This window comes from Pelodiscus sinensis, chromosome 18 (genome assembly GCF_052426305.1).
Source record: "Pelodiscus sinensis isolate ZL-2025 chromosome 18, ASM5242630v1, whole genome shotgun sequence".
Lineage (NCBI taxonomy): Eukaryota > Metazoa > Chordata > Testudines > Trionychidae > Pelodiscus > Pelodiscus sinensis.
In genome coordinates this window covers 1,304,834-1,323,092 of record NC_143069.1, presented here as the reverse complement: position 1 = coordinate 1,323,092, position 18,259 = coordinate 1,304,834, and the positions used below count along the sequence as shown (strand labels likewise).

The following is an 18,259-nucleotide window of genomic DNA, read 5'->3' as shown; positions in this document are numbered from 1 at the left end:
CTGGCGCCCCAAGCCCCTCAATGATATTGCACCACCACTTGGCGCCCCGTTTAACTTGGCACCGTAGGCGACTGCCCCGTTGGCCTATCCGGACGGGCCGCCGGATGGCAGCGTAGCAGCGCTCTGACTGGTTGTGTGCAGTCAGCAGGCCCCTCGCTGCATGGGCCCTGTTTTCAGTGCGTCACGTTAGTAATATCGGTAGGAAAAAAACGAGAGGGGAGTCGGCGGCACGTGGCCACAGGAACCGACATTGCGCCGGCCACGCGTGGAACCCAGCTGGGTCGCCGGGCGGTTCCATGGCAGGCCAAGGTCACCCCGCTGCGCACTGGGCCTGCCACAGGAGCCTGCCAGCAGGGGGCGCCATAGGGCTCTCTCGGGCTTGTCTCCATAGCAACCGAGGGGGCACGTCACGCTGCCGCTCTCTAGGGGCCCCCTGCCCAGGCGGGGGCGCTCTAGCCAGGGCACTTCCGGCGGGGGGAACCGAGCGCCCGCGTCACGTGCTCCAGGCACCGCCCCCTCTGCGGTCACGTGGCGCGGGAGGGCCCCGTCCCGTGACAAAAGGGCGGGCGCCGGGCCGGGCGCGGTCACGTGACGCGGCGCTCGCGGCAGCCCCCCCCCCCGCCATGGACCCGGCCGGGAAGGAGAAGGAGGCGCTGCAGCTGCTGGCCGAGGCCGAGCGCAAGGTGCGCGGCGCCCAGTCCTTCCTCGCCGGCCTCTTCGGGTGAGCGGGGCCCCCCCCCCCCCCCCCCCCCCCCGGGCCAGACCCCCCCCCGGGCCCCGACCGACCCCCCCCCCCCGGGCCTGCCTCCGACCCCCCCCCCCCCCGGGCCTGACCACCCCCCCCCCCCCCCCCCCCCCCCGGGCCTGACCGACCCCCCCCCCCGGGCCCGACCGACCGACCCCCCCCCCCCCGGGCCTGTCCGACCCCCCCCCCCCCCCGGGTCCCCCCCCCCCCCCCCCCCCGGGCCCCCCCCCCCCCCGGCCCGACCGATCCTCCCCCCCCCCCCTCCCCGGGCCCGGTCCCCCCCCCCCCCCCCCCCGCCCAGCCTGGGTTTGCCCCTCCCCCCACCCCCGAGGGCTGTTCTAGTGCGGGGGGGGGCTAGTGATGGGGGGTACAATCTCTGTCTACCCTGTGGCCTCTGCCCTGGGAGGATAGTCGGGGGGGGGTCCCTGGCCGGGTGAGCCCTGGGGGGGGGGGGAGAATCCAGCCTTGCCAGGTGGCTCACCCTGTAGCTCCGCCAGCTGCCTGGCTGCAGAAGCCCAGGCGAGGCACAGGGAAGGCGGCGAGGCCTGGTCTAATCACAGGAACACACCAGCCCCCCTGCTGCTCGGCTTGGAGGCGCTGTGGGGCGGGGGACAGTCCTTTCCTGCTGGGCGGCGGGAGGGCACGGCCGGGAGAGAGGCTGCAGTGAATCAAGATGTGCGCTTGCCCTGGTGCAGCGTTAATTGCGGCTGACACCTGGGTTAGCTTGCACTGGGGCGGGCACAGCCCCATCTGCTGAGGTTAACCCCGTGGGGCGTGAGCAGCGGAGGCCTGGTCACCGACCAGTCCATCGGGATCTGCTGGTAGAACTTGGAGCCTCTGACCGTGCCGGCGCTTCATCTGCTCCTCTCAGCACTGCTGCTCCTGCCCTCTGCCGTGGAGCTGCCTTGCACCCCCGGGAGCCTCTTGCTTGCTGTGTCGGCAGGGGAAGAAGATGGGGGGGAGGGGAGTGCTGATGTCAGGGTTCCCCTCCCCCCACTCTGTACCCCATCTCCACAGAGCAGAAAGGCGCAGGAATGGGGAGAGTTTGCTGGCTGCTTTTGGGACTGGTGCAGGACCAGGGGCGGGGTGAACCTGCCTTAGTCCCCTGCACCACCTCCCAGAAGCCACCTGCAGTGAGCGGTGCCCAACTGGAGGCTGCATTCCGAACCCCGGCCCCAGTCCAGAACCCCTCCTGCTCCCCAAATCCTTGCCCTAGCCCTGAGGCACCCAAACACCCTCCCAGAGCCTGCCCCCCCCTGCACATCAGCTCCCTGTCCCATGCTCAGTTCAGAACCCCTCCCACACTCCAAATCCTTTAGCCCAAGATCAGAGTTCGCGTCCCCCTCCCCTGCACCCCAGCCTGATAAAAGTGAGTGGAGGAGAGAGGACCGAGTGAGGGGGTGGGGGGCTCAGAAGGGGTGGGAAGGAGGCGGGGAAAGCGTGTTTGGGTTTGAGGTGGATCTTGCATTGCACTTCAATTCAAAAAGTGGAGACCCCTGCATGTAGAGGTGGGCCTGGCAGAACTAGGTGTGTGTGTCTGGGCTGTGGAGGGTGAGAGTCCGTCACCGCCTGGGTGTCTCGCTCAGAACGTCACCGCTCGCTCTTGTGCGCTGTCGGTTTCCTGTCCAGTCCCCGGTGTATCTGCCAATGTCTCGACTGTCACTTAGGCCTGGTGTCGACCTGAAACATGGGTTGAGGGACTGTCCATCGGGGGGTGAGAGATTCACACCTCGCGAGGGGCCGCTGAGCCAGCCTAAGCTCTGGTATCAACACCACTAGGCCTTCGGATCCTTCGTAATGGAGCGAAAGGCACGTTCTGTGGTGAGTGCTCCGTGGCTTCCCTCGCCAGAGGAGGAGGTAGTGGCCAACAGCTTGAGGGTGACCATGAGCGTCACATTAGCGAGGCGCTTACCAAGCCCTAGGGCTGCTAGAGAAAAGCCGATGCAGATTTTGGGGGCCGTGTTCTGGGGAGCCAGCAAGCGACGGGAGAAGTAGGGGATGGGAGCAGGTAGTTGGCATGCTAGTTGACTAGCTGCTCCCCCCTTCTGCCTCTATCAGAGAGAGGCAGCAAGGGAGCTCCCCCCCCGCCCCCGCCTCTATCAGAGAGAGGCAGCAAGGGAGCTCCCCCCCCGCCCCCGCCTCTATCAGAGAGAGGCAGCAAGGGAGGCGGAGCCGGTGCTGGGGGAGCTGGTGTAAAAGCTGGTTCCCCTCAGCACCGCCTCTGTGCGGAGAAGGGGCAGGGATGCAGCGGGGAACTGGCGGTGCTTCCGCCTTCTTGCAACGTTTCGAAAGCAGACGCGCTGCGGGGAGCCTGGGCCGAGCAGGGGACTCAAACAGCCCCCCGCTGGCCCCGCCTCCGTTTGCTTTTGAAATTTACCAGAGGCCTCCCCGGACTCCTGTACATTTCAAAAGCAGGGAGTGCGGGGCCCTGCTTGAGTCCCCGGCTGGTCGTGCTCCTCGCTACGCGTCCACCTTGGAGATGCAGCGAGAGCTGGCGGGGCAGTTGCTACATGTCAAAGGTGGAGGCGCCCTGATCGACTGGGTGAATAGTCGATGCAAATAATCGACTACTCGATTAGTTGATTAATCTAAATTGAACATGCTTGGTGTCCCGTCTACAAACAATGGGCAGGTGCAAGCATCCGACAGTAGCATACAGAGGTAATGGGTAGGACTGAATGGAAAAGGGGGGGGGGGGGCTGAATATAGGAGAAATTGCAGGGAAAGCTAGTTGGCAAGGGGGTCGATTTTTGCAGAAATACCTTTGCTTGGGATTCTAGAAACTGTACCGCAGGGGTGGGGAACCTAAAGCCCAGGGCCAGATGCAGCCCCCGGCTTGCCTGATTCCGGCCCCCAAGGCTCAGGGTCCTCCCTCCAGTATTGGGGAGCCTGTGCTGGTGCTCCAGTCCCCCCGCTTCTCACTTGTGTGCAGCCCCTGACTGCTCTTTGTACAGGTCAGTGGCCCTCGACCCCAAAAAGGTTCCCAACCCCTGCTGTGCAGGGTGCTTGGGATGCTCTGTGAGGAGCAGGCCTGCATTATTGGTGAATGGGATTGGCAGTGAGCGCTGTGAGTGGCGGCGACGAGGCCGGAGGCTGCCCATCGAAAAGGATGCATCATGTGTGCGCACGGGCGGGTGGTTAAAATGCTGTTTCATCGGGGCAGATGGGGTGAGTGGGAAGCCAGCACCGTTTTTGGCTTTAATCTGGGCCCTACATGGGGACTGTTTCTCTGCAGCTTGTCAGCTGTGCATCTCGTTCTGCTGCAGCGGGGTTCTCAGTGAAGCAGCAGTAGCAACCAGAGGAGTAGGGGTGGGGGAGCAAAGGATGAGCTTCTTATGACTCAGGCTGTGTTCTCCCATCTGGGTCACTAGCTTCCCTGCTCTGGGCCTTGAGAGCTGCCACAGAGAAGGGTTTCTCCGCCAGCGCAAAAAAAAGGCTGCGGGGTGGGCTGGCAGGCAGGTCTCCAGGGCAGAGAGGAAGTGGCTGATGTCTGGAGTGTGATTAATAATAAAATAGGAAACTGAAAACTCCCCCAGAAGAGGCTGTTAATTTTGCCTCCTAACATTCTTTGCCTGTAACAAGTGAGAATGCAGCACACGCTGCCAGCTGATCGTTCCAGGCCGGTGTGTCCTGGCTCTAGGCACCTGGATTTCCCGCTGGCATGCGACACAGTAGTACTGTTCTGTGCGGCTCTGCTCTTCCCAAGTATGTGCTCCAACAGCAGTTTGGACAAGCAGCAGAACAGAGAGGTGGCCCTGTAATGCGCGAGGGAAATGTTTTCTGCTGAGCTTGTTTGTATATATGTATAGTGTGGGTGTACACGTGCACAGCTTCTATTTTTAAGAGACATCGTTGAAGGGAATTTTTAAATAAAGCCAAGGAATCCAGGGGAGCAAGCCCTGTTAAGTCACCGGGATTTGGGCTAAAATCTTTCCCCTGAAAACCTTTTAGGACATTTTTTAGCAACCAGAATTCTCTAGTGATGTGTTCAGCGCATCACAAATGAGATGATTTCAACTCCTGTTAAACAAGTGGTGGGTATGTAATACCGGATCCCATTGTGCGAAATGCTAACTGGCAGCAGCTTGTCTGAACAAGGGATACTTCCCCCCAAAATCTCACCGCTTACCACATACATTTTGTTCAGGTTTAACATGTTGGCCTTCCATAAGTCAAATGCTTAAAACTTGCACCTGTAAATAAGACGCAGACGCTGATCTGGAACCTCAGTCTGAATTTTGCCTTTCTCCGTAGTGAGTTGCGGCAGTCTGCTTTGCAGACATAACTAGCAATACTAGTTTCCTTGTCAGATGCTGGATGTTGCTACCTGCAAGGTCCGTTCTCTCTGTCGTGTGAGTGCCTCGCCCTGTGAAATAGGGAACGATTGCTCTCTGTCATAGGTGCGATGCAGAGGACCAGGTAACTCTGTTTCAGAGCTGGGTTTGGAGCCCAGCACCTTAACCACCAGGTCACGCTTCCGCTCTGAGCAGTGTCCAGTTTCTCTGCTTTTCGCACCCTGGTACTTACGAGTTTGTGGCACCAACATAAAGAGGGAACATAGGGTAGAACATTGTGTGCTGCAATATTTCAGTGGAATAATCGGCTTCCCGCGCTGATCTCTCACGTTCGAACGCCTCGTGGCAGAGCATGCTGGATGCTGCTGAAATCTGCAGCGGTCGGGCCGCTCCGTGGCTGCTTCTCAGCTGGAAGGGTGGGGCAGAGCTGCAAGGCCAGCCTTGGGGAACAACTCGACCAAGGAGCCCAGGGGACACTGCAGCACTCCAGCATCCGCACAGCAGCAGGTGGCCCGGGTGGGTAAGGGCTCACGGAGTGGCATGGAACTTCCTTGATCCAGCTGGACCCCACAGAGGGCCCGGCTGCCTGCTGGGGTTGAGATGCTGGATTGCAGGGGAGTGGCGTGAGCTGGGTGCACGACGTACCTCTGCAGTGGGCTGCTTCGCTGTTTTCCAAATAGCCAGTTCCTCAGGCAGCCTCATTTCCGGGTTAGTCCTTTCAGCTCGGGGTATTTAGCTTGTTAGTCTCTTTCCTGCTTTTGCGAGGAACCATTGGCCAGAGTTTCCATGGTCCTGCCCCTTGTGACTTCAGTTGGCTTAGCGCTGGTGCTCATGCAGTCCCGCTGCAGTTAGTGGTGGTCTGTGGTGTACGCGCCGCCCAGGGCAGCGGCACGTTCAGTTAACGCATGCGGCGGCAACCATGGAGACTCCAGCTTTGGCCCCTTTTTGGAAACCACCGTGAGGCTGAGGGATAACTTTGTCCCGCAAGCTGATCCGAGCCACTGGAAAAACTCGCTGACTCAACAAGCTGTTTGGCGAGGTCTGTCTCATGTGCAAACAATTTTCGAATGGAACGAAAACGCCTGTCGGGGGGGAGACATGGGAATAGTTGCTTGTCAGGTAAAAGTAGCGTGTTTATTGCAAACAAACGCACCTGGCACTAAGCCAGCTGGCAGTCTGGATTCCAGGGTATAAATGGTCTCGAAGATAAAGTCGAAATTCTTCTGCAGCACCCTGGTGTTAGTCACGTATTGGGGTACAGAGGAGCTGGGCTGTGGGGTACGTGGGTTCTAGTTGTGGCACTCACACTGTCTTGCAATATTAGACCAAGTTACTTTGCCTCTGTTTCAGCCACCTGTAAAAGAGGTGGCACTTTGAGTGATCACGGGGTGCCTGAGAGTCCTGGAGGAGGGCAATAGAAGGGTTTATTCTGCAGGGCTTGCTTGAGGCACCGGCAAACCGCTCCCTGCTACCGGTGTCTCCGTCTCTTGCCGCCACTAATTTAGCAGAGTTCTGAATGGAGGGGAAAGTGCAGCATGAACACTCAGCGCTCCTGATTGAAATACCCCACCGTCACCACGCAGCTTGGCTTGCCAGTCCCCTCGGCCCCGTGTGTTGAGTCGGGATGGATTATTTCAGTAGGTGGGGGGTGTTCATTAGCACAGCTGGGGGCTGTGCCTTCTTGCCGCAGTGTCTGACTGGACCTGTTTGTCTTAGCCGGCTGCCTCTGACCCAGCTTGGGAACTTCTCCTCTGGGCTTGCTGGGCAGACCGACTGTCGCTGCTGGGTCCTGGCGGGCATGGGCTGGCAGCCGAGTGCCCTGCACCGGGGAATGTGCTATTTCTAGGGGCCCCCCAGCCCGAAGGCCTGTGGCTTTCATGGCCCCCCCACGCCAGCAGCTGTTTTGCCCGATTAGCAGCTGAGCGCAGTTACGGGAGGGGATTAGCGGGCGGGAGCTGATAGCTCCGTTCAGAACGTGTTTCTCCTGGCTGAGCCCCTGAGCCGGTGACCCTGCCTCACTGGTGTGAGTGACGCCCCGTTACTCCCTGCTCTTCTGGACTTACCTCGGGTGGGAGCCGTGGGGCTCCCCCCTGCCCTGGCCAGGCACCACTCCCAAAGCAGCCAGGAAACTCCATCCCCGGCCCTGGTGCCCCCTCCCTGCTCAGTGGAGAGAGGATACAGGCACCTTGACATCCGCAGCCTCCTCTTCTTCCCCTGCCCTGCAAGCGGGGTGGGGCAGTTCCAAGGCGAAGGGCAGGAGATGTGCAGCGGGGGGGGAGGGAGCCTCTAGGCCAAACCAGTCTGGATCCCCTGCTAGAGGCCCCAAGATCTACCAGTGGATCCTGATCTCCTGGTTGGTGACCAGTGGCCTAGTGGCGCCTGTTTCTTCTGGGCTTCCAGTGACGGCTTCCTGTCTTTGTGGGGGCGCGGGTGGCAGGCCAGCTAGAAGCGGCATCTGGGGAGGTAAAGGCTCACTCTGGCCCGTGTCCGTGGGGGAGCTGTTATCGTAGGCCGAGGCCTGTGGCCACGAGGGGAGAGATGGTCCCCTGGCGTGGCGTTTCCGGGGCTTGGAATGGCGGGTGCGGGTCTCCAGGGCGGTGAGTTGACGAGGTGCCGGCTGGTCTGTTTGCAGGGGCTCCTCCAGGATAGAAGAAGCATGCGATCTCTACGCCCGCGCGGCAAACATGTTCAAAATGGTCAAGAACTGGAGCGGTACGTAGGCTGCTCTGGGGCGGGTCCCCCAGCAGGACCGAGCTGCAACCGTTGGCTCTGGGGCTCTGCAACTTGGTCTCTGCCCAGCGTGCCGAGTCCTGCAAGGGATGGGTGGCTCTGAAAGCCAGGCCGCGAGCCTGCTAGTGAGCCCCGGGGTGGGGGCTAGGCACCGCGCAGTCAGAGGAAGCAGCTGCTGCTGCCCTGCATGCCCAGAGCCGGAGTGGGACACAGCCCCGCCGTGTGGCCAGACACCGCCGGGCAGCGCCACCTCCGTGTCGGCTTCCTTCGCTCTGCAGGACGAGGAAGCTGCACCTGCAAAATAACCCCTGGGTGTCCCTCTGACCGGCTGCGTTGCAAACGGCCTCACCCGTGCTCCCGCTAATCTTTTCCATCCCGGTGCGGAATGATTTTCACTTGTGCACTGAGGCACGTGTGCATGTGCACCACCACAGAACCTAGCTGGGGGAGGTCCCTGCTAATCAGCTGGGCAGCATTGGGGTCTCCCCTGAGTGGCCGCCCAAGCGCTCCGCTTCCGGGAAGCCCCGCTCCTCACCCTGGTGGCTTCCTTTCCAGCTGCAGGGAATGCCTTCTGCCAGGCAGCCCAGCTCCACCTGCAGCTGCAGAGCAAGCACGACGCAGCCACCAGCTTCGTGGACGCTGGCAACGCCTTCAAGAAAGCTGACCCGCAAGGTAAGGCGCTAGCCGGGAACGGCTCTGCCGGGGCTGCCCCGCAGGAGCTGGAAGTCGGGACTTCTGGGGTCACGTCCCGGCTGGAGGCGAGGGCTGAGCCACGGGGGGCGGGGAGAGTCCTTTCAGAAGCTGAGCCACACTCCGGCAGGCTGCTGGGACGGAGTAACTCCCCCGGGTCTGTTCCTGGCCTCCTGGCTGAGGGTTTACTGCACCGTCAGCTGGGGCTACCTAACGTGCATGTTGAGTTGGAGCCGCAGCATCCAGCTCTAGGTCTGTCGTGGCCACTAGATCCCTACGGAGAGGGGTAGAGAGGGACTGCAGACCCCTTTTGGAAAAATTCTTTCCCTGATTTGCACCCTTCGCCACTGGAAGCCGATCACTGCGCTTGCCAGCATGGACGTAAATAAGGAAGAGTTATTCATTCCCAGTTCCTGTGCTATGGGAAGGAGTAAACAGGCAGCAGGTTTTAAAACGAACAAACGGAAGGATTTCCTCACGCAGCACACAGTCAACCTGTGGAACTCCTCGCCAGAGGATGTTGAGAAGCCCAGGACTTTAGCAGGGTTCAAAAAAGAACTAAATGAATTCATGGAGGTTGGGTCCATCGATGGCTGTTAGCCAGGATGGGCAGGGATGGGGTCCCTACCTCTGTGTGTCAGAGGCTGGGAATGGGCGACAGGTGGGATCGCTGGAGGATTCCCGGTTCTGTTCCCTCCCTCTGGAGCACCTGGCACTGGCCCCTGCGAGCAGACAGGCTGCTGGGGCAGAGCAAAGGTCCATCTTGCCCAATCTGGCCGCTCTTGGGTGACTTGCAGCCTGGGGGAGTTGACCCCGCTGGGCCGTGGGCCTGTCACATGACACGCTGAGGTCCCTAGTTCGTGGCAACCCTTGTGCAGCCGGAGGAGCTGTCTGCCGTGCTGGGAGAGCTGCCGGAGAGCCACCCCGCTCGCGGTCCGTGCAACGCACAATTGCATCGCGCCGGGATACACCCGTTACTGGGACGCTGTGCGAGCTTCCGGGCCGGCTGCCCTGGCGGAGCGCTGGCGGCTGTCTCGCCGGACGGCAGCTGGAATTCTGGGCGGGAGTGAAGTCGGGCCGTGACTGCGTAACTGGTTGCTCCGTACCCAGGAGCAGCCCACTGGGCGAAGGGCTGCTCCCACGCCACACAGGGGCCTGCACCCCCCTCCCCCAATCAGTTAAGCAGCTAAACGCTGCCTATAACCAGTTCAACGGGATTTTCCATCCTGGCTTGGCTGCTTTGCAGTCCGGCCTGAGCCACTGCCCTGCTCTGGGGTGGCTACGACGCAGCAGGCACCCTCCCGCTCGGAACGGGGCCTCAGTAACCCCGGCCCAGCCCTGCCCCCTGGGAGCGTCCCTCTTCCCCCGACGTGCTCGGTGTGACGCGGAGCAGGAGAGCCGCTGAAACGAGCTAGCCTGGGCAGCCTGCAGAGCGGCGCTGGGGCTGGCCATGCGGCAAACGGTGACATCTCCTCCTTGAGCTTCTCGGAGCTGAGTTGCTCTGTGCAGCCGAGAACTGGAGGGGTTCTTGGACCTAATGCTTCTTGGTGCTGTGGAAGGGGCGTCAGCTGACAGGCAGGCCTGGGAGTGCTCTGTAGGCCTCGCGTGCTGCCTCCGTGCCCCTTGGCCTGGTGGGCGCCAGCATAGGCCGAGTGCACAGCGAGAGCCGCTTGGGAGAAGAGATAAGGAAGTAACCCGAGGAGACGACACACGTAATCCTCGGGGGATTTGCCTAATCTTCCAGCGGCTTGTTCCGATTACCCAGCCACGTGGCTCTCCACAGAGCTGCCGGTGTTTCTGCAAGGGGGGGAGATGGTGGGGGAGGGATTTGCTCCTGTCCCAGTGGGGTTCGTGGTATTTTTCCTCTCATTAGTGGGATTATTTTTTCTGCTCTCCTCGCCAGTAGTGGAGCTCCCTTCCAGAGGTGGGCTGCTGGCTGGGACGCCCTAAGCCAGGCAGAAGGACCGTTTTGTACCCAAAACAAGCGCTACAGCTCCTGGGACAGCACTTCCTCCTTGCCAAGGAGTGAGGGGCTGTTTCGTGCGCCCCTCACTCCTTGCAGCCTCCTGCTCTGCTCCCTGCGGCCAGGCGGGGCTGGACTGCGCCCTGTGGCCTTGTGGAGCTGTAGGGGATCCGATAAACCCACCTTCGCCTGACTAGCTCCTTGACGGGCCCAGCTGCCTAGGTACCGCCTCTCGCCAGCTCTCGGCTCCCTGAAGTCCGCTTCAGCAGCTGCTCTTAGGTGGCTCCTGACTTTGTGGAGGGGTTGGCTCTAAAGAAACACATGGGTACATCCTTCCCAGGCAGGTCAGAAGAGCTACCGAGTGGCTTTATTTCCCTACACGCCTGTGCTAATTTTTTTCTTCTTTTTTTTAAACAGAGGCCATTAACTGTTTGATCAGAGCTATCGAGATCTACACAGACATGGTGAGTCTGTCCCGCAATGTCCATGTAACTGCCTCGCTTTCTCTTTGTGGGCTGCCACGGAACGGTTGGGTGATCTTCCCTGGGTTCCCAGCCCTGTGGCACTGCTGAGAGTGCTGTCAGCCAAATCGAGTCCCTCCCAAAAAGTGCCATGAAACTTCTTGTGAGCATCAGTGATGCAGCCACCATGCTCTTGGCCACGTTGAGGCAGAAGCCGAGGACAGGATGCTGCCACGATCCATCTTCCAGAGTTTGATTTAGCGGGTCTAGTAAAGACCCACTAAATCAAACTCAGAGGGCAGCCCCGAGGAATAAGGGAGCCCATTGGCCTCCTGTTGGGAGGATAGCAGGGACACATCGACTCCAGCTACATAATGAATGTAGCTGGAATTGCGTCTCTTGATTGGCCCTTCCCTACCAGCCTAACGGGTGCCACGGTGACTAGGCACAAGGGAGAGAATTCGGCCTGGGGATTGACCGGAGCAGGGCGGCCTGAATCCAGAATTGTGTTCGAGGCTTTGGAGTGGCTCCGCAATCTGCTGCCACGCCGGGTGCGCTGATGCCCACTGTGGTGCCCAGGGGGCAGTGAGCCTTGGCAGCCTGGGTTCGCGGCTGCGCCCTCCCCACCGCGGGTGCCGTGCTCAGAAGATGTCCCAGGGCAGCAGTGGCTGTGTTGGGGGGCGCACGTTCATGAGTCTCCTCTTCCAGGGCCGATTCACCATCGCCGCCAAGCACCACATCTCCATAGCGGAGATCTACGAGACGGAGCTGGTGGACATCGAAAAGGTGAGGCCTGAGGCTGCGGGGGAGGGGAATGAATCGGCTTGTCTCGTGGCGCTTTCAGCTGGAGACAGGGTCAGCGCACGCTGGCCTGGAGCGTTGCCGTGGCTGGCGCTCGTGGCCTGGGAGGCCTAGGGCTGAATCCTGTTAGACGCGCTCCTGGCTCACGAGACCCCCACCTCTCCTGGAAGAGAAAATGACTCACCAGACGCTAGCCAGGAGAAATGGGGGCTGAAGCATCGGCTGCTGCCCCGGGGCTGCCCATATGCAGGCTGGTGCTGCGGCCAACTGGCAATGGTGGCTTTTTTCTCTCTAGCTCACACCTGTTCTGCGTTGCCGTAAGCTAAGGCAAAGCCTCCCGTGCGAGGGGCCGTGTCCAGGAGCCTTTGTTCCCGGCTTAAATCACTCCCTAGGTTAGCCCGGCACAACGCTGGCGAAGCCGGGGCCGGGCAGGTCTCTTGTGAAGTTCTGCTAGGGAGCTGGTGGGAGGAAAACGCTTCCTGCTGGGGCCGGTGGCTGTGGTCCCACAACAGCTCCTCAGGGCCGACTCGGAGACGGCTACAAACCAGCTTTGTGTGGGTAGCGGCTGCGTTGTCGCGTGAGGTGGGGCAGGGTGGCCTTGTAGCTACGGCCATGACCGAGGAGAGCAGGGTTCCAGCCTGCGCACCTGCCCAGAGCCAGTGAATCTCTGGTTCCCCTTTGGGGGCGCGGGGGAGGAGCGCGTAACCGCTCTTGGTCAGGGACTCGGAGTTCACGCAGTGCCCATCTCAGTCGGGGCTGCCGTTGTGTGACGGGGGCTGGAAGCTCTAGGCCCCCGGCTGCGTTGCTCTCCGCACAGGCCCGGCAGTCTGGCGTTGGCCGTGCGAGTGGGCTGTGGGTGGGGTTCTCTCCACAGCTGTGCCGTGCGGGGCTGCCCCGGGAGACGTTGGTCCTGGTCTCTGTGCCCCGGGAGCGCTCACGGGCTGTTGCTTTCTCTCCAGGCCATAGCCCATTACGAGCAAGCAGCTGATTACTACAAAGGGGAAGAGTCCAACAGGTAAGCCTCGCTGCTTTCCTGCCTCCGCAGCCAGGCGCTCTGCGGGCGAGTGCCGGCCAGGCCAGCAGGGTCATTGGGAACTGGGTCCCCGTCCTGGCTTTCCCCGTGCTCCGCGTCCGCCTCCGGAGGGTGAGGAAGAGCCCCGTTGGCGCCGGTGGCTTCCCCTGCTCCCTTGCCTTCTCCGTGCAGTGCAGGGTCTAGGCTGTGGTGGTATCGCTCCGAAGGGTCCGTGTGGAGCCCGCTCGTGTCCCCCGCTATTGATGGGCGTAGTGATCCCGGGCAAACCCGTGTGCCTCTGGGCCCAGGGGCAGCTCACAGAACACACTGCGAGGCTGCCTGGCCCTGTGGGGGAAGCCCCTTCCGCCCGGTGTGCATTGGAGCAGGAGGGGGCGCGCCCAAGGCGGGGATCCTGGGCGCTCTTGCTGCCGGGGACCAGAAAACCACATGGCAGCTGGGGGGGCTGGGTGTATCTGAGGGAGCCCGAAGCAGGGGAGAGCGCGCTTCACGCCCCCCTGAGGGGCCAGCCGGGAGAGCAGCTTCAGTGGGCGCCAGCAGCCTGCTCCTTGGCACCTGTTTCTTTGCAGCTCTGCCAACAAGTGTCTGCTGAAAGTGGCCACGTACGCCGCCCAGCTGGAGCAGTACCAGAAAGCCATCGAGATCTATGAGCAGGTGGGGGCTCTGTCTCAGCTGTCGTCCTCCCACAGATGCCTCCCTTCCCCGGGGAGAGCCAAGGGCAGCCTGGCCTGTGGGGCCCAGCTCGCTTTGAGGCGCTTTCAGCGGGGCTGTGTAGATGCCTCCCTCGGTTAGGGGAGGGATGGCCCATCGGAAGCTCCTGGCAGTGGCCGTGGCTGGGCTGTGGGTGGGCCAACTGCTCCTGTCCTGCTGTGGAGGAGGAGGATCCAGAGGGGGTGCCCCGCTCCATGCCCCGGACGGGCGCTCACCTCTTGGTTCTTCGCTGCCTTCCAGGTGGGCACCAGTGCGATGGACAGCCCCCTGCTGAAGTACAGCGCCAAGGAGTATTTCTTCAAGGCGGCCCTCTGCCACTTCTGCATCGACATGCTCAACGCCAAGGTGGGTCCGGTGCTCCGGGGCAGGGCCTGGAAACACCCCTCGCAAGCCCCTCCAGCGAGGGCAGCCCACGGGCCTGCAGAGCAGCCTGGCCGAGGACGCTGTGACCTGTAACCCTGGCAGCGCCTGGGCGCCCCGGGCCGAACCCGGTAGAAACACCCAGCAAAGGCTCTGTCCCAGGGAGCCTCCCGTCTAGGCTGCTCCTGTTGGGACTCACTCCTCTGTCTTTCCAGCTGGCCATGCAGAAATATGAAGAGATGTTCCCAGCCTTCTCCGACTCCAGGGAGTGCAAACTGGTGAAAGTGAGTGACGCTGGCATTCTACCCTGCTCTGCCTGCCCCCGACCCCTCGGGGCAGGAGAGGGGCCAGTGGGAGAAATGGCTGGGTGGGGACGTTTCAGAGCCAACGCACTGCGAATCCCCAGAGACGTGACTCCACCGCCGACGTTTGCAGGGCTCTTGTCGTGGTCTGAGGCAGGGGGCTCTCGGCCGCCGCCTTCCTGAGCTCCTGTAAACCCACCGGGGCCCCAGCTGTCTGCGTTGAAAGGCCAGGGCCAGCATTGGGGATGGGCCAGCAGGGACCCCCTGCCTCAGAGTTGCTCAGACTTCGGCCTGGTGCAGCAGGGCCCTGGGCTTCGGCCCTGCCCAGTGGGGCCCCAATGAGTCTAATGCCAGCCCTGCTTGGCTGGCCCCTGGTGGGCACTTGCAGACCAGCTCTTCCCTGGGCCCAGTCGTCCTGAATCCCCAGCTCTTCCGTACCAGACTCCCCTCCTCCCGTAGCTGCATGAGGAGCCACCGGCCCCGTCTGGCTCTGGAGAACCCATCCCCCGAGCACCGAGCTGGTGTGCAGGAAGCCTCTTGTGCTGCAGTGTTGCTAAGCAGCAAGGTGGGAGGGTGCTGGTGCACTTGGACGAGTGATCCGTCACCGGGGGAGCGCGGGGGGCTGGGTGCTCCCCAACAGGGACTCGTGCAGAGAGGGTGCTGGACTGCAGTGACCCGCCAGGGCGGCTCCGCCCCTCCTGCGACTTGTGCGTTAAATCTGTTGCCTCCAGTAGCGCCAGATCCAGGGCGCTGGTTGGCTGGGGCTGCCCGCCAGCCCGGCGAGTTTCGCCTTTCTTAAAACACCGCGCTAGCGGCAGGGTCTCTGCTTGCTCCTGTGATCTGGGTTTGGCACCGAAGGGGCAGCAGGACTTTGGGAGACCCTGCCATGTATGGAAACGAGCCTTGTTCCTCTCTTCCCCTCTCAGAAGCTGCTGGAAGCTCACGAGGAACAGAACATCGACAACTACACCGACTCGGTGAGCGCAGCTGGGCGAACGTGGGTGTGAAACGTGAAGGGTCAGGGTGCCCCGGAGATGCCCCACTGTGTCCGGCAGATTCTGCCTGACTTCCCTGGGCTGTTACTGCCCCTGACTTCCTTGTCTAGATGTCTGTGTCTGCGCAGGCTGCAGCTCCTGTTGGCTTCCTCGGGGACCGGGGGAGCTCGGCCCTTCTGCAGATCCGTGCACAGCAGGCTGCATGTGGCTGTGTTAAATTGACAAAACGCCAGTTGGGTTAAAAACATGGAGCCTAGACACGTGCCTAGAGCTCCGTGACGCTACAGACCCAGGTGCGGGGGCGGAGACGCTGGCTTTCGCTGTGAGGGGACTGAATCCCAAAATGCGATGACCTGCTGCATGGGGCCTGGCCAGCCGCAGAGCACAGCCGTGTGGCGTGTCGCTCATGCCAGTCGCGCTCTCCCCCACCGTGCAGGTAAAGGAGTACGACTCCATCTCGCGGCTGGACCAGTGGCTCACCACCATGCTGCTCCGGATCAAGAAAACCATCCAGGGCGAAGAGGAGGATCTGCGTTAAACCCCACCCCTCCTTCCCAGTCACTGTTGACTTTCCTCCGCAGCATCTGCACGGATCTCTTTGGGGATGGGAGGGGGGTGGGCCCGCAGGAGAAGGGTTCTGACTCAGTGATGTATTACCCCGTATCTCATAACCCTTTTGCCTCACAACCCAAAGGGGCCTGTGAACCTAACCACCTGACGCAGCTGCTCTAGTGCCCTGAGCTGTTTCCCCTGGGCCAAACACATCACTTTCTGCTCTGCAGAGGTGCCCGGCTTGGCGGCAGACTCCTCCCAGATGTGATCCTCCAACACCCTAACCTGCTGCCCGGGTTCCCTCTGCCGATATACAGTCGTCTGTACGACTGACTATCTTAAACTGGCTTTAGCCTTGACTCCCTTCTTGCTGCTTCCAGAAAACAGCACAAAATTGGTTTTTCTCACTTCCTGCGGTTTAGAACAGGCCCCTCTCTGTCCTCCCCCAGCACTGATTTCAGACTCACTACCAGGTGTGGGGACAGGAGTGCCCCCTCCCCAGCCTGCAAGCGTACCCTTGTAGGCGCTCCACTGTCAGAGCTCTGAGTACTTCGCTCAAGCCGAGAGCCTGGCTTCAGGCTGGGAAGTGACACGTAGTGGCTTCCTCTCCTAGCCACCCGAGAGCTGGGATGTGAGGGAAGCACAAACTGGAGTTCCCCAGCTCCTGCTTATTTCAGTCAAGGGCTGTGCCTAGCATCTTGGCTGCAGATACTTCCCCAGGCATCCTCTCGCTCCCCAAGGCTCCTTGAGTCACTTCACTGTCTGTTCTCTCCTTCCCCCTTCTCACTGTCAGTCACACCTGCTGACATGAGAAATACACCTCTTTTCTTTCCCGACTGGGTGGCTGTAGTGCTGCTCTACCGGGGGGGGAGCGCTGCATCCTTCACGTGGGGCCCCAAGAGGGGAGAACTGGACTGGCTGGTCGTTCCCATGCTGCGTGGGTAGCCAAATAGTTCTGTGCTTCTGGTACGTTAATAACCTTAGCAAACCCTTCCTTGATGACTCTAATTTAATCTCTTCCCAGCCGAGGCAGCAGGCCCCCTGCTGTGGGGGGCATGGCACCTGGTTGGAAGGGAACCGAACTCCCATTCAGTATTGTGTGCATACAGTACTTGTGGCCATAAAGGTTTTTATTTCTGGACCATTCTCTTGATTTTGAAACCTAGTCTGAGGGGCAAGGCAGTTCCAGGTTTACCATGTAGTAATCTCCACTTCTGTATTGTTTGTTGGAAGAAACAGGAAGTCTTGCTGCATGTTTTAATGTCATCAGAAAGCGACTCTTGCTGAGTGTAGTGACCAATTGCACAAGAAAAATAAAACTTTGCATGAGCAAAAGCAGATTTTCATAACTCTGCAGCTAAAGTCACAATGCTTCCCTGTGGCCTGGCATGCTGGAGCAGTGCCTCTTGCTGCCACTGAATTCTCCCGTTCCCGTGCAGTCCCTTTACAGCAGGAGCCTGTTCTGAGCACTGGCTGCAGAGCAAACAAAACAAAATCACTTTCTAAATCTGCTCTGGTTATTGAGGCATTGGTTAGATCCAGTCCTGTCAGCACCAGAGAGCCCAAGCTGAGCTGGCAATGTGTCAGCTGAGTTCAGTAAATTCAAGCACAAATATTTTGTCTTGGCATTGGAACAAAGAAGACAGGCTCGGGGGTAAGGCTGGAAATTAGCAGTACCGCTTCGTTCCCTGTCAAAGCTTGATTCATCACTTGAGATAAAGATAAAAATTGTGGCTGCCTCCACAGATGGTCACTACTTAGAATAAAATTAGCATCTTTCACAGTTACAAATAGTGAGACTCTGTAGAATTGTTTAAGAGGATAATATTTTTCACCTTGGGTGCAGAATCATCGCCGAATCACCCCTTTAGCAGTCCAGCTGCCTGTCCAGTCATCCATGGGCACATCTGCTCGATGGGAATTAACAGCTCTGAGCTTTTACCTTTTTTCTAATCTGGTGTTTTTGTTGGTCTGATGCCCACCTTGTGTGTGTATTTCCTGTCCTTGGATCACATTCTGCCTTAAAGCGTTCCAACTGTTCATTAACAGGCCTAGCTCTTTGGACTCTAGAGGCAGGGTTGCTCGAGCTGGGTTGGTTCAGGAATACGCTGAAGCAGCTGTGGAGACTGGTTGGCATGACATAAACAAGCACAGGCTGATTGTTAGGTAGAGTAAGCTGGCCCAGGACCAGGGTGCCTGGCTGAGAACAGCCCCTCCTGCAGCCATGTTTTTAAAGGTCCAAGGAGCCTTCTACGTTGCATGGGGCTTTTCCTGCAGTTGTTCCAGTGATGAGACAGCAGCTGTTTCTGTTCTGTGACCCCATCTTCAAACAGGCGTAGCAGCGACAAACCCAGCTCTGCTCTAAAGTGTAAAGGCCTGGAAAAAGCTGCTGCTAATTCTTACAACGTTTTCCCTGGCAGCCGGGGGGGGGTTGGGTACCGCAGCTGCTGAACACCCAACAGCCGGGGGGGGGGCCAGCCCAGGCCCTGCCCAGCCGCCCTGCCTCAGCGCGGAGTCCCGCTGCGCCCAGCGCCATGTCCCCTGGCACGGAAGGGCCTGTTCTTGCCCCCCCCAGTCTGTGGGGGGGGGGGGCTGCTCTAAAGCGAGTCCCGGCGGGGGGGCCC

At 60.4% G+C, this 18,259-nt stretch overlaps 1 protein-coding gene across 1 annotated transcript; it reads left to right on the top strand.

Annotated features, from left to right (window-relative positions):
- Nucleotides 1-562: 562 nt before the first annotated feature.
- Nucleotides 563-16,970, top strand: NAPA (NSF attachment protein alpha). Its single transcript, XM_075917989.2, has 11 exons — nt 563-721; nt 7,673-7,752; nt 8,326-8,442; nt 10,841-10,887; nt 11,593-11,670; nt 12,645-12,700; nt 13,285-13,369; nt 13,667-13,771; nt 14,002-14,070; nt 15,015-15,065; nt 15,520-16,970. Exons 1-11 carry the CDS (start codon nt 624-626, stop codon nt 15,619-15,621), a joined length of 888 nt encoding a protein of 295 aa, XP_075774104.1. The 5' UTR covers nt 563-623; the 3' UTR covers nt 15,622-16,970.
- The last annotated feature ends 1,289 nt before the right edge of the window (nt 16,971-18,259 follow it).

Excerpts from the sequence above, each read along its gene's own strand:
- NAPA (XM_075917989.2), top strand. The coding sequence starts at position 624 with ATGGACCCGGCCGGGAAGGAGAAGGAGGCGCTGCAGCTGCTGGCCGAG. Across the intron at positions 13,370-13,666 it reads CCATCGAGATCTATGAGCAG|GTGGGCACCAGTGCGATGGA; the intron begins GTGGGGGCTCTG and ends GCTGCCTTCCAG. Across the intron at positions 14,071-15,014 it reads GGGAGTGCAAACTGGTGAAA|AAGCTGCTGGAAGCTCACGA; the intron begins GTGAGTGACGCT and ends TTCCCCTCTCAG.